Source organism: Erythrolamprus reginae, chromosome 1 (assembly GCF_031021105.1).
Source record: "Erythrolamprus reginae isolate rEryReg1 chromosome 1, rEryReg1.hap1, whole genome shotgun sequence".
In the NCBI taxonomy this organism is placed as follows: Eukaryota; Metazoa; Chordata; class Lepidosauria; order Squamata; family Dipsadidae; genus Erythrolamprus; species Erythrolamprus reginae.
Window position 1 is genome coordinate 156,977,540 of NC_091950.1, and position 16,373 is coordinate 156,993,912.

A 16,373-nucleotide genomic window follows, 5' to 3' on the forward strand; every position below is an offset into this window, starting at 1 on the left:
ATCCCCCGGAGTTCCTTGGTAAGCCAGGGAGCTCTTCGGGATCTACTGCCACAGAGTGGTCGCAACGGCACAATCCGGTCAAGGGCCCCCGCTGCTGCCGTATTCCAGGCCACAGCAAGGGACTCTGGCGAACTGTGTACAAGCAAATCTGGCAAAACTCCAAGCGCCATCTAAAAGCCCTCTGTGTCCATCAGGTGCCTGGAGTGGAACTACCTAATCAGTTCCGCCTCCCCGCAGGGGAGGATTGGAGCCTTAAAATCAAGTTGTCCCAAGTATGGATTCTTTTGCTTTGTAAATTTAACAGCCACCGGTGGGTGAGTTAGATTAACTCATTATAAATTAATAATGACTATCATTACGTAGTTTTGCTTTTTATCCATATGCAAAATTACTAAAGGTTTTCCCCCTTTCCAGTCATGTCTGAATCTAGAGGGCAGTGCTCATGTCCCTTTTTAGCCAAGAGAGTTAGAATTGTCCCAAAACACTTCTGGGATCATGTGGCCAACATGATTATATGCCAAGTGCACAGAATACTGTCTTCCCAGCTGGAGCAAGTAACAGAAGCTCACCCCATCACTCAATGCTTAAACATGGTTTATCTGTTTTCAAGCTGACATGCTCAGCATCTTTAACTTCTGGGCCATTGTGTCCATCTATGCAGAATTAGAGTTCAGTAATGTTATATGGTCCATTTTGTTCTGTCTGGTCTTCTAGCTAAATATATAGGACATTATTGAGACTCTAGGTTTTCTAACAGGAAAAAAGAAAAACAAAGAAATAAGTAATAACTCAGAAGCCTCATAGTATTTTTCCCTTCTGCTCTAGCTCTGGCTTCTCCACAATCACAGAATAGCAAGATGGATGGTGAATAATTTAATTAATTAATAAATCACTAAATTACATGTTAAAACTAGGCCCTATGACCCTCATGAACAGTAAGATTTTTTCCTACATCTCAAGTATCCTCCCTCCCTCTCTCCCCATCCCCCTCTCTCTTTCTCCCCCTCTCTCTATAAATACAATGTGGGGAAAATAGAAATATAATTGAATTGAAGCAGTCTTACAGATGCTTTCACAATTTTCAAGAGTTCAGATCGCCCAACTTTAAAAATGTTTTCTTCAAAATATGAAATTATTTTAATAATAATTCAAAAAATTATTATTAAAATAATAATTCTTTATATACAAAGAAGCACTATGAATTACAGTGGCTGGATCATAAATTTAAAAACCAAGAGAGATGGTTAAGTTTCTGTACTGCATAAATAAAAATTAAGCTCTATGAATTAAGGAACAAGCTTTTTTGCATAAAAGAAATTCTCAGTATACCTGGGGCTTAGAAAACGTTATTCTGTATATGGCATGCACTCAGACCTAAGAATACAATGCAAATTTAAAAGGTATATAATAAGCACATTTTCTAAATTTTCTCCAACGGATGCCCATTTTGCATTGGATCAAAAAAGGCATGTCATGCTTTCCAGTAGCATCAATTTTCCCTGATGTAGCCTTCACAATAGCTGCTTTTGTCAAGACCAATGGCGCCCAAGTGCATGTCCCCGCAAAAATTGGAGATTATCAAAAGCATTTCAAAACTATGGGTTTTCCTAGTAAAGGAAAGCAGGATTTAAGCATGCAGAAATGAACAGAATAAACAAGAAGATCAGAAAGGGGGAAGGTTAAGGATTTAAAAAAATGAAGAGAATAACAAGCCCATTCCACTCAGAGGTACATCGACTAGCCAGCAAGAAAGAGGAGGGGTGGACCTTAGAAGCTCTAGTGCCTACAGGTACTCACCAAGTGGAGGAAAGCCCCGAGCAGGGCTTGTATCTCGGCTGCTCTCACGACTGGTATCGCGGCTGCACCCCTGACTCACGCTGGGTCGGGGGATACGGCTGCTCCGTGCTAGCATGCAGCATGGAGAGTTTCAGAGAAGGTGAACACAAGTTTAACGAAGGTACAACGCTCAGACAATAAATTAACAGTTTTGGTCATTACTGACATTAGTAAAAATCCCGGACAGCTGCCAATCTGATTTGTTATGTATAAACTGTGATATATGCTAAACCTGCCCAAGAACATCTCAGATGTTCTGACCCTTCAAAGAGCCTTGCTCTATTTATAACAGGCCAGAAAAACTTATTTGGGAAAACAGGCTTACAATAATATCAATTTACTTAATTCCACTTAAGGGGAGGGGAGGAGAATGAGGGAAGGAAAAGAGAAAATATGAGGAAAGAAAGATTGACTCTGTTTTAGAGGGGTAAATAAATGATTCTAATGGGGAATGAGCAATGGAAATTTAACACATTTATGTAATTTTTATACAGACTCATAATAATTAGATGACAAATAGGATATTTTACTCTGCAGAATGTCAAAATGAACATACTATTTGTATTCAACTTATTTTATATTCTTCTTTGGTTCATAGTGTTATTATGACTGTTTTTAAAAAATTTCTCTTTTGCAGCCATAATTACGTCTACTTTTAGAGGTTCTCTTTCTTAAGAGAAAGTCAAAACCAGGTTCAGGGAGTCAATATTTGAATTTTCCCATAAAAATTACTAATCCATATCAGGACATATACACAGTTTTAAAAAAAACAAAAACTTTTATTCACATTTGTGTTTTCTACCTCTTTTACTCCTTCCTATATTTCTCCTGCCCTCTGACAAAAATTTTAGACAGCAGACTCCTCTAGGCATGGATTTGTTCAATAGACTATAATCATGGCAAATATTGTATTTTTCGGACTATAAAATGCACCCCTAAATTTACAGGAGCAAGGTAAGAAAAAAATTAAGTTTTGGGCCTCCGCGTGTCACGTTTTTGCCCTCCCCAAAAGCATTCTGCAATGTTTCACCTGGCACGTTTTTGTCGAAAACTTGTCATTTTTGGCCTTCAGAGTGCCAGAAAATGTGCGGAGGGCCCAGGAGCCCCCAAACACCTATTTAAGTCTGTAAGATGCACCTAAATTTTCACCCACTTTTGGGGGGAAGGTGCGTCTTACACTCTAAAAAATATGCTACATAAATATTAAAAATTAAAAGAATGGCATTTTAAAAGGCCATCACCCTGGAAAAGAGACTTAATCTTTCAGGCAGCACTTGTTCCGAAATAATGATGAATACCCCTGGTGTGCATTCGTATTTCTGCCTGAAAGCAATTATATACCATAGTATGAAACTTTTCAATAAGAATAAGAAATATGGTCTGAATAGTGTACAAACTGTTGTTTAATTCACTTTCATAAATCTGTCCCATTAATTACTCTACCCATTAATGAACCAATCATCTAAAAGCTGAAACTGCATGATGATTGGCAAATGAAAAACCAATTGACTGCACCATTAACTTCTTAGAATTCTAAGAGAGATGGGACAGCATTTGTCATATACTGCCTGTCATAATGTTGATGTGAAAGTGGAAATAAAATAAGAAAATGAACGAAGTCCCATCTGTTTGTGCCTGGGAAAGAGTATATGTTTGTGAGTGTGGAGTAGAAAATGTTTCAATCAGGCCACGTTATTCAATGGTCTATGTGCTTCCCCATGATCTGCTGGTGACAATCAGCAACATACCACTGAGAGTATATCTACTCAAAATCTATATCTAGCTTACTTGCTTTGATTCCAAGGCAGGACTGGGGAGGCAGTGTTAATATTCTACAAGTACCTTCTAATGACCAGGCCTATTGTTCCCCATATGGCAGGAAGAAAACAGTGAAGTTGGAAGTCATGGACAAACTATTTTTTTCCAGGTATTTTATTTCTCAGCCAATTTCCTCTCAAAGCTTTTGTCCTTTACTAGTGATTTCTTATATACTGTTTTAAACTCCATGTGGTAGGGCTTTAATATCATAGGCTGCCAGGTTTTGATGACTAGACCATATATACGTTATTGCAATAAAGAAATAAATGTTTCCACAGAAGATTCCCGGTTTATTTTGGTTAACTGTAAAAAGGCAACATGCTTGAAGTATATAACTTATTTGTTTCTCTCTTCATGCAGATAGAAAAAATTAACTATAGGTAGGTAGAAACAGTACAGCATGCTGCTGGGATTTGAGGTCCTTATGCTTTACTGCTACCAAACCAACCAAGTTAGTAAAACAGTTCCAAATAACGTTTTCATTCACAGTTTTGAATCCCCTGGAAGCAAGAGATCACTTTCACATTTCAAAGACCACAATAAGCTATCCTTTGTTACTTGGTATTGCTTGATCACATGTACAGATGCAAAAAAGCTGCTTATTCACCATAGATAAAGATAAGCCTGGAATGCCGAGTTGTGTTAAAAATGAACACACATTTAGGAATTATACATAGAAAATATGAGCAGCATAAGAGCAGAAGTGTCTCTCCTAGAGATGGCTCTAGATTAACCTTTGCGATATAAAAATAAATGTAAATCAAAATGATTTTTAGAAAAGATGGTCTATGGAAAAGAATATGTTTATTTTCATTTGAGTGGTACAACTGCATATATACGCAGTTTCTGGAATATATATATAAATTGTCCTTTAAATAAGTCCTTAACCTGGCTAATGAGCTCTATTTCCATACTAATTAAAAGGAGGGGGAACAATCTCAGGCTGTATTTAAATATGTATACTTTCTGTTGAAATATTTTCTTTCCTTCCACATAAAGATATTTAGCTCAAAAAAACCCAACCCTACAACATGTTTCTAGTTCACTGAAATTAGCTTTCTTGTGTCAATCATTATGTTTTAAGGATACTGTGAAGCATCAAAGGGAAGCATCATCAGCTTCCTTGGCTATGCTCCTTGCTAGTTGTGGGCTAATCTAGACAAAATGGGTAGATGTTTTGACAGGTCAGGCAAAGCAGGAGAATTGTCAGAACTTGCTCCAAGTACTACTTCAGCATTTGCTTTTGTAAACCAGGCCTACACCCTTCCAAACCAAATCTATGCTTTGCTCCCACTTTGTCTGCAGAAGGCTGCATGGTTGAGATTTCATTTGAGACCTTTTGTGCTATTTAGACAATGATTAACTATTGAGAATAAATAATATATTTATTTCTTGCCATGGTCTTAAATCCAGTGAAATTCACAGAGTTCGGCTCATATAAAATTATTATTATAGGGGATATTGTGCCATAAAGGTTGAAAACTCTTTTGAAAACCACAAAGTGGTGAATGACTTCACTGACCAGTGGTGCTATGTCCACTTATTCTTTTCTGAAGCATATCTATGATATAACTGTCTTATTTTCTCCTCCATGTATATTCTGCCTGCCTATTTGTGCAAATGTCTATGAGATTATTTTCATTTTCCTTCTCTGATGCAAGCTTCAAATGCTTTTTCTTCTCACATTCCCCCGCATCCTTTTTATTTTCTTTGTGTGCCTTTCCACACCTTTTTGCTGCTGAAACCGAGAGAACATATTTTAAAGCTGCTACATTTAAATGCCTTGCTTGCTTATTAGAAGGCCTCAGTTTCCAAATCTGAATTGGCGTATCTCAACTGCAATTTCTAATGTCAACCTCTAAAATAAGACTGGAGGTTCTAATCTGTCATTTTATATTAATAATATGAAGTTGGACATTTTTGCATAATTAATTTATCCATTGACAGAACAGTTCTTCGAGTTCAGTCACATATCTATGTAGTACTAACAAGTTCATTAGATATGAAGTTTGGTATTTAACCTAAAAGCAATAGATATAATTTTTGATCAGAGAAACAACAACAGAGCAGTAAAGGGAGGGTTAAAGGAGAGAAGCTTGTATTATATCTGTAAGACAATACATTTGGTATCATCAAATGGCACTGAACCATGCCAAATGAAAATGGAAACAAAACATATCTGAAGAAAGAACTGTTTTCTAATTAAAACAATAAGTTGTTTAATTAGAAAACAGTTCCTTTCTAGTGAAAACAATAAGCATCAACTATTTATGTTAACGCCACTGATAACTTTATCTGCTCTGTTGGCCTATTGTGCTATTAACAAACTCAGCAGAAAACCGTAACCATGAAATCATTATAGCAAAACTGTAATTTATTTCAAAAATTATTTTGGCCAATCAGCATGAGAAATAAAAAATCACCCTCTTGGCTTCATATTGCAGCCAAGAAAATTCTTACCTAGAGCTATCCTGCTAGGGCTGGTCTCTCGGCTGCAGCCCTGGCTTCGAGGGACTTTACTGCGTTTGTCAGTAGATGAGGAGGGCGTTGGCACTGGGTGTCCTCTAGTTGTTCCACTGCTAAGCCCACCATATGCACTTCCCAACAGCTTGCCAGGAGAGCTGGATCGACTACCAGCTACAAAAAATTAAAAAAAATAGGTAAATGCTCTTAAGTCTTCAGAATATTTCAAACGATTAAATTTACTAAATGTATTTTTAAAAATTCAGTTTAATTAATAGTAAATTAAAAATGAAACGGGATACAGAAATTCTTCAAGGTGATAAGTTTAAAAGGGAAGTTAACAACATAAATTAACAATAATAAGTGTTGATGATGAATGAACCTTGAATGATACTACTTACCTTAAAAATGATCAAATAGGATCAGCCATTACCAATAAGCTATATTTCATACAGAAGCAACTGATGAACTCATTTGCACGGGCACTCTCTCACACACAAATGCACATACATACATACACACAATTTCTCTGTCTCATTGTTTGTTTTTTTCCCATGCAAGCACATTTTTTTGAAATTTTCTTTTCTCTTCCAACCATAACACTGACTGTGCAATTGCCCCCACCCCCCAACAAAAGGCATTCAAATTCAAGTAATCATTCAAGTGATAGTGACAGTCACCCAGCGGAATTTTTGCTTTTGTCACAAGACAATTTGTGTTACGAAAACCTATCTTTGAAGTTCTCTAGTTTCAAAACTAGCATGTCAGGCTTGTCCTTGTTTCACTTAAAACATCTCCATAAACATTTAAAGACATCTTCAAATCCTTTTTCTGTTCTTCAAATTTACAATCCTAGCACCCTGTTCCCTAGGAATTAGCCCCTTTGCTCACTGAATTTACACACGGGTACGTTTTCCTAGCTAAGCTTTCATTTTAACAACATTAGGGGTGTTTTTAAGCCTCTGGGAATACTAGACTTTCAGACACTGAATCAGTTAAAAACAGTAGCATGAGAGACAGTACAGATATGTAAACAGAGTGAAAACCAAAAAGGTGTTTCTTACCACCTGCAGGGTTAGCTGATCTGGATCCTGGATTATGACAATAGACGAAAGGACAGGTAGAAAGTGAAACAGAGAAAGCAAGACAATACAGAGTTCAAGAAGCATGGTTATTTACATACAAACTCCTTTTTGACTAGCACATCACTGCTCACATTTTATTATGGATTAGTGTGTGTCAAGACGACTCATGAAAACATTTCTGCCAAGTAGTAAATAACTATTTAGAGTGGAATAAAATGTAATTCTAATTTTATTCCTGATGGGACAAACAAGTAACATTACTATCTTTGGATAGCAATCCTATCAATGCAGTGTTGCAGAATAGACAATGATGTCACAGAAAAACAAAGCAAATATTACAAGGGCTGTGCTTATAATGCAGAATGACCAGATAATATAGAGGTTAGAAACAAAACAAAACAAGCATCAGTCACCTTAAACCTAGCATTCTATCTATTAAACAGCTCCTGTTTCTGATATGATTTATTATATTATTTTTTAAAGATAAAATATGTGTCAGAAATATTATTCACTCACAGCCATTTCAATTGGGACAAATAGTATACTTAGGTACATACACAGAACAATTAATAATGCTAAAAAAATTGAATGTCAGTTTTTGGATTACGGCACATAGACATTTGGGGATTGAGAAAACAAGTTTGTTAGTTCTAACAAAGCTATCTTTATCAAGCGTTTAAATCTTTTGCTACACTGCACTGTAGAAACAAGTAAAATATTAGTTTCAATGTAAAGTATAAGGTTCAGCATTTTTATTTGCCTTTAATCATGTATAGAGTGCTGAAAGTGGAAGTCAAAAATGGGAAGAATCTTTTGACTGGCTTTATTTCAAAGTATTATTCATGATTTTGCAGTTTTAGCGACGTCTAAAAACACTTTATCTGACTCAAAGCATTTAATATGTGAAGTGGCTCTCAGATTAGAAGCAAATGAAAAATATTAGTCTCTTCATATATTTTTTTTCCTTTCTCTTGAAAAGATTCAAAATTCTTCATCTAGTTCTTTTTGTGCTTAGCCTTTAAGTAATTACATACTGACAGCATTTCCTTTTCAAACAGGAAAGAAAAAAATTATACTACACTATTTTTAGGATTAGAATCACAAAATTTACAAAATATAGTTCCTATACCTAAAATGTTAACATAGAAACATAGAAGACTGACGGCAGAAAAAGACCTCATGGTCCATCTAGTCTGCCCTTATACTATTTCCTGTATTTTATCTTACAATGGATATATGTTTCTCCCAGGCATGTTTAAATTCAGTTACTGTGGATTTACCAACCACATCTGCTAGAAGTTTGTTCCAAGGATCTACTACTCTTTCAGTGAAATAATATTTTCTCACGTTGCTTTTGATCTTTACCCCAACTAACTTCAGATTGTGCCCCCTTGTTTTTGGGTTCACTTTCCTATTAAAAACACTTCCCTCCTGAACCTTATTTAACCCTTTAACATATTTAAATGTTTCGATCATGTCCCCCCTTTTCCTTCTGTCCTCCAGACTATACATATTGAGTTCATTAAGTCTTTCCTGATACGTTTTATGCTTAAGACCTTCCACCATTCTTGTAGCCCGTCTTTGGACCCGTTCAATTTTGTCAATATCTTTTTGTATTGACAAAAGTGCTTTCTTTTTGTTAAGTGCTTTTAAAGTACTTGAAACACAGAATTCTTTTTTGAAGGCCTATAGATTACTGTTTCCTAACAGGAAAAGTTCAGTCATTTTTTTGTGACAAAGATTGAAAATCAATGCTGTTCTGTTTCGGGTCTATTTGACCCGAAGCCAAGTTTGAGTCCCTGTAAAAAATTTTCCCTGCATATCTGAAACTTGAAATTTCATGACTATTCATCATTTCAGGGGTTCTCTCTATGAGAATTTTTTGGGGGGGGTGGGGGGCTTAGTTTTTGCTGGGCAAAAAAAGTTAAAAATCTTCTGTTCCCAGGTCACCCTGACCCGGACCGAAAACTCTTCATTTGCAGTGCTTATGTTTGGTCTTTTTGAAAGCTTTTTTCACTTGGAAAGTAGTCTGAACATTTCTGCACACAATGATATGAAAATTGAAATGAAAAAAGTAAATCTTATTGGTTTATTTTGCTGATATAATGCACCCCCCCCCCGTTTTTGTGAAAGTTTTTTCAATTTATGGATAGTTTTGCTTGCAAAATGCATTCTATTTTACTGAAGTTGGTGTGGGATTGGTAGCTTGAACATTTCTGAATATAAGAAAAATATAAAGGAACTGAAAAAAATGATTCTTACTGGTTTTTTAACATCAGAAATAAGGCCTTCCCCCCCCCCCTCAGCTGCTTGCAACCATTTTCACTTTTTATTTTTTTATGCTCCAAATCCGAAATATTCTTTAAAATCTTAGGCATTCATTTACTCAATTTAACAATGCTGATCATCAAAAAAATATTGGTGGGGGTGGGGGGAAATTTTTTTTTCTGGGCAAAAAAAAAGTCACGTTTAGTCTGTTCGGGTCATATAGACCCGGACCAAAATGATTTTTTTTAGGTACTTGAATTTGGTCTTTTTGAAAACTTTTTCAACTGGAAAACTAGTTTGAACATTTATGAACATAATGATATGAAAATTGAACTGGAAAAATTGAGATTTATATTTTTATTTTGATCAAAAAAAACCTCCCCCCATCCTTTCTGAATTTCGTGTCAATTTCTATTTTTTAAGGCTACAAATCCCCAAGGAATTTTCCCCCAAAAGGTTTGATATACTAAATTGAACATTTATGAATATAAGAAAAATATAAATGAACTGGAAAAAATGGTTCTTATTGGTTTATTTTTGCCACAAAAGGGCCACCACCACCCCGGCCTTGCTGTGTGCCATTATTGTCACTTTTTATACATATTTGGCTAGAAATATTTGGAATATCCTTTTGAAAATCAACCACATTGTAGCCAGAAAACTAATTTTATGAAACAAATCCATTTTACTAAAAAAAAGTATGTAAGTTTGAAATTAACAGCATAATTTTTATATAAATTGAAATAATTGAACATGGGGGGAGGCATACATTTATGTGCAAAATAAACCAATATGCATCAATTTTTCCAGTTCAATTTTCATATCATTATGTTCAGAAATGTTCAAGCTACCAATCCCACACCAACTTTAGTAAAATAGAATGTATTTTGCTAGCAAAACTATCCATAAAGTGAAGACTATTTTTAAAAAATGGGGGGCGTGCATTTCATCAACAAAATAAACCAATATGCATCAATTTTTCCAGTTCAATTTTCATATCATTATGTTCAGAAATGTTCAAGCTACCAATCCCACACCAACTTTAGTAAAATAGAATGTATTTTGCAGGCATAATTATCAATAAACCTAAAAAAAAATTCACAAAAACTGGGGGGGGGGGAGGCATATTTATGTGCAAAATAAACCAATAAGGATTAATTTCTTCAGTTCAATTTTCATATCATTGTGTGCAGAAATGTTCAGACTACTTTCCAAGTGAAAAAAGTATTCAAATTGACCAAACATAAGCACTGCAAATGAAGAGTTTTCGGTCCGGGTCAGGGTGACCCGGGAACAGAAGATTTGTAACTTTTTTTAAACAGAACAGCAGGGTTAAATAGAATACTAACACGCTCTCTGTGTGTGTAGGTACTACAGGTAGTCAGCTTACAACCATTCATTTAATGATAGTTCAAAATTATAATGGCGTTGAAAAAAGAGACTACCCATCCTTGTAGTTACAACAGTTCCAGCACCTTACAGTCACATGATTGCAATATGGGTACTTGGCAACTGATTCACATTTATGATAGTTGCAGCAGCTTGGTCATGTGATCATTATTTGCGACCTCAGGTAGCTTCCAACAATATTAATCGGGAAAGCCAAATTTGTTTAATGACCATGTACCGTATATACTCGAGTATAAGCCGAGTTTTTTAGCCCCAAAAATGGGCTGAAAAACACAGCCTCGGCTTATACTCGGGTCATTGACAAAGTCACCACACGAGGGCGCCATTGCTTGAGCCAGAGCGAGGAGGCACCAGCTTTTGTTCCCTCTGGCACGCCGTAGTTCCTCTCCCTAGCTCAAAGAAGGCAGCCATTTGCAATGGTGAGTCGGATTAAAAAGGCCCCCTGCTGTCAGATTCTCCTCCCCCTCCTTTGAAAGGATTTAAACTGTTTAAAAAATGGTATTTTGTGGTAGTTGCTGTCCTTGCTTGGATAGGATCTAATAATGTGTTATGAGGCAGAGCTAGACAGGAATTCTTTTTCTATCTGTCTATCTTTCTATCTATCTATTTTTCTATCTATCTATTTTTCTATCTATCTATCTATCTGTATCTATTTCTTTCTATCTATCTATCTATCTATCTATCTATCTATCTATCTATCTATCTATTTTTCTATCTGTCTGTCTATCTTTATATCTATCTGTCTATCTATCTATCTATCTATCATCTATCTATCTATCTGTATCTATTTCTATCTATCTATTTTTCTATCTAACTATTTTTCTTTCTATCTATCTATCTATCTATCTATCTATCTATCTATCTGTATCTATTTCTATCTATCTATCTATTTTTCTATCTGTCTGTCTGTCTGTCTATCTATCTATCTATCTTTCTATCTATATCTATCTATCTATCTATCTATTTTTCTATCTGTCTGTCTGTCTATCTATCTTTATCTATATCTATCTATCTATCTATTTCTATCTATCTATCTATCTATTTCTATCTATCTATCTATCTATCTATTTTTCTGTCTGTCTGTCTATCTTTCTATCTATATCTATCTATCTATCTATCTATCTATCTATCTATCTATCTATCTATCTATTTGGTTTTCTATGCTGATAACCTCACAGCAGCTAATGCTGAAGCTCTTCTTTGGATACACTTATTTGTTTGTTTGTTTGTTTATTTATTTATTTAATTGGATTTGTATGCAATCCCTCTCCAAGGACTCAGGGTGGCTCACAGCATATATAAAAACAGAACAATAATGTAAATCCAAGTAATGATGAGAAGGAATCCAGTTTTGAAGGATTTTAACTCTTAGGTTTTAGCTTTGTTCCTGATCGAGCTACTTTTTTTACTTTTTAATTTATTGTTAATATTGTTAATTTGTTTACCCTCTTTTAAATTTACAGAGCTAGTTTACTGGTTTTCTTTAAAATAAATATTCTAAAACATGTCTCAATTAATGTAATTTTATTGTTTTCCATTTTTATAAGTTACCAGTAGCCACTGCATTTTCTAACCTCGGCTTATACTCGGGTCAATACGTTTTCCCAGTTTTTGTGGCAAAAATTGGTGCCTCGGCTTATATTCGGGTCGGCTTATACTCGAGTATATACGGTAATTCACTTAACTATCATTTGATTAATTTAATGACTATTGGTTGTAAAATCAGGGCCAGTCACGGGATGACTCACTTTAGGACTATGCTATTTCATAGGTATACTTAGAGCAATGAATATCCAGAGGAATTAAGTCCCAAATGGTGTTTTTTTTTTTAAATCTATGTATCATACCTAATTTGTCAGGAGGAATTAATTTTTAAAACAAAAGTTGAAGAATATTCATAGCACTGAATGGAAACACTGATGTATATGAAAATAAGGTAGGCAAGAAAAACAAACTTGAAAAATACACAGTCTTTCCCACAATAGAACACTAAATGATTCCTTACGCTGGGACTGCGAAACTACTTTAGCCCGACTGCGGCCTCGAGTGTCAGCAGGTGATGAAGTGATACTATTGGTGCTTCCAGAGCTTTGCCTCCTTGTGCGAATTCGACCTGAGGAAAGAAAAAAAGAACATAAAAGTGACGGCTAAACTTTAACCTGATTGTGGTTAATTTTCTTTCACTCACACCTCAGTTAATACTTCTGCAATCTGATTGAAATGAGAAAATTGTAACAAGAGGATGAACCTGGATTCCTCGAATTAGGAATTGGATGTTATTTCCTCATTTATATACATTAATTAGAATGGAAGCTAGCTACTTAGTGCAAAATATACCAATCACTAAAGCTGGGCATGGTTCTAAAATGATTCTGAAGAAGTAGATGGGAATTTGTACAAGTTCATTAAAGCACTCCTATTTTATTCAGACTTCTGAACACATATGAGAAGCAGAGAGACACTGTGTTCATATAACTTCTAAAGAATATTTTCCAAACCAGTTTAGAATCATGCTCAGCCTTACAAATTATTTATCTTTTTAATGCATTTGGAACTCCAGACTCAACACACTGGAAAAGAATTATATAATAGAATAATTTTATTTTTAAAGCACACTACAAATGGAAATAAATTTCCATCAGTTCTAACAGGAAAAGGGGGGTGGGGAAGAGAAGAAGTATAGTTCTGTGGCTTGCATAATGCTTAAGTTATAAAGGCAAATACAAAGCTAGAAGACAAAGCAGGGATTAAAGAGACAGAAATAGGTGTGAATGTAAAAAGGAAAGAACCACAGGAACATATGCTAAGAAAAAATGAATGGCAGTATCTTCAAATTAATATTAAACAGGATTAAGCAACATGACTCTTATTTTACTGACAAGAAAAAGAGCTTCCTTTCCCTGCAGATCACATAATAATTTATTATAATTAATTTATATGAAGCTCTCTGGTGCTTCCATAGGCCAAAGTCATCCATCAGATAGGTTTCCCAGTAATCATTTTTGAAGGCATCATAATAAAGAGGTCTTTTATATGAGACTAATCAGAGTTCTAGCTAACATGGAGAAAGACCAGTGTGTATACATCTCTACCTGCATAAGGCCAATTCATATGGATACCATATTGTGCTCCAATTGTGCAGCTACCCTGACCAGATTATAAGAGTTTCCCTTGTTTTCAGGAAAAGATTCCTAAAGTCTTTTATTGGCCATCGCTATCAGGAAATACAGTGGTGCTTAAAAGTTTGTGAACCCTTTTGAATGTTCAAATTTCTGCTATTACTTAAAACTATAAGGAACGTAGCCACACTATTACATCTGTTCCACAATAAAGTGGACATTACTTTTATGTAGGATACTATCCAACTCAATCCAATCCAATCCAATCCAATCATGAATATATAACACGGCAATTAAAAACATCAGTATAGGACAGTTATTTAATTAGCTGAAATCTTGTCTTCTTTTAGGGACTGTCACATAAATTTTAAAAAACTTTCCATTACATTTATTTTTAGTTCTCTTGACAATTATCTGTCTAAAACAGTTTGGAGTTAGTATTGTGAATGATATCATATTAATGATGTAAATTGGTTTAGGAAAGGACACTTGAAAATTATAATAAAAATGAAGAACAATAAAACATACAGGCCTATTTCTTCCTTCAAAGTCAAAAAAGCAACTTCACTTATTATATTAAAATAATGTAATTAGTTAGCATACTATTATCTAAACTGGATATAGCCTTTTCATCTAAAAGAAATGAGGGACAAAGAAGTAAAGAATACAATGTCCAATAATAATTTATCCAGTACAGTTTAATATTAGAACGTACCGCTAAATCTGTTACTCTGTTAGAATAATGGACATGCTACACAAGTATTTTCTCTAGCTGACTCTAGACCAGTCATCACCCTTTTTTTTTAAATCTCCCACAGCACTATTTCAGTTTTATTATGGTAATTATAATTCAAAAACCCTCAACACCATGAACCATTCATTAGAAATCAGCACTGCTTAAATTATGTCCAAATAGCTTTAAAAAACATTGAATGTATAAATAAAATGAATATCCCTCAGTAGATAGGTTCCTTCAGTTAGATGCAACTGGTATTTAACTCGAAGCTAGGAATATGAAGCCACATGTCTCTTTCTACTATCATTCTTACTGATTTCTTCTCAGCCAAATATGTGATCAGATACAAAGTATTGGTTTTGGGAATCTATTTATAATTTGCAAATATCAATCTGAGCGGAGTAAAATAACCAGCTTTATTCCAAAATGGTTTATAATAGTATCCATATATGTGTTTCAATATATTGCACACAAGCCCTACTTGGATGGTTAAGTTCACAACTGTATGTTGACTGATGTTATAGACTCATGCTGGTGAACCTATGGCACGTGTGCCGAAAGTGGCACATAGAGCCATTTCTCTGGGAATGCGGAGCCGTCACCCATTGCTGTTCCAGGTTCCAATGGTCTTCATGTGCACTGGAGTACCGGAAACTGAAGAGCAGTCGCTCGGTGTGTATAAACACAAGATCATATTCCCACTGCATGGCATGCTAAGACCATCCCATCTGCCCAATGCGGATGCACGCGCTGGATTCCACAAGGGGAGTAGAGGTGCCAGCCAGGGCAGGCAGGTCGAGGCTTTCCTTCCTCCCCGCCCGAGCGGGCTTCTTGCACGGCCCGATGCATAGCTCCGATGTTCCTCCGCAGGCCAGAGCACCTGGCCGACTCAGGTGCACGGGGCAGCAGGGCAGGGTATGTTGGCTGGGTGGCTACCACCCCACCCACTGCTCTTTCCGCTGTGAGGTGGCGGCAGCAGATATCGCATTGCTGCCTCCAGTTGGGATGCTGGAGGAAAAGGAGACACGCTGCCCCAGGAGGCCTGGAGGACAGCACAGCATGGAGACGCCGCCAAAGTATATGAGGCGCGCCAACCAGGAAGCGATAGGGAAGGGATGCTTCATTCCGGCCATAGTTCGGAATGTCGACGCCTCTTGCCTCCATGGTTTGGAAAAGGCTTCAGCTTTCTAATGGAAGGAGGCAACATTCCTTTTCCTATCAGGCGCCAAGGGTCAGTGTTTGCTGGCTGGGTGGTCAGCTGCTCTGGGGCTGCAGAATTGGGTTATTGGTGGGCATGTCCCACCATCCTGATGGGAAGGGGAGCGGACAGGGAGGCACAAGAACCCTTGAAAGGCCATGCGGAGCCGCCGCATGTGTGCTGGACAGTTGGTCTTCACGTGTGCATGCATGGCAGAAACTGGAAGAGCAAGATCATCTGCTTTTCTGGTTTGTGCCACTCCCATTTCGGCTATCGGTGAGGTCAGCCGAAAAGGTTAGCCACCACTGTTATAGGCTAGACTAAGAGATTTTAGCTTGCATAGTATAGCCTTAACATGCTTAGGGATAAAACTGATGCTTGATTGAACTTGTGGCATATTAATAAAAATATGCCAAAACTAATAGTAGGGAATTATGATA

The 16,373-nt window shown here is 36.2% G+C and overlaps 1 protein-coding gene across 1 annotated transcript in view; it reads right to left on the minus strand.

Annotated features, from left to right (window-relative positions):
- CLASP1 (cytoplasmic linker associated protein 1) overlaps positions 1 to 16,373 on the minus strand; it is a 273,270-nt gene that overhangs the window by 86,103 nt on the left and 170,794 nt on the right. The window contains exons 21-22 of the mRNA XM_070730165.1: positions 12,886 to 12,993; positions 6,115 to 6,291 (exon numbers count right to left, since the gene is read on the minus strand). Coding sequence (XP_070586266.1) covers positions 6,115 to 6,291; positions 12,886 to 12,993 — 285 coding nt within the window. The remainder of the gene's footprint in view (positions 1 to 6,114; positions 6,292 to 12,885; positions 12,994 to 16,373) is intronic.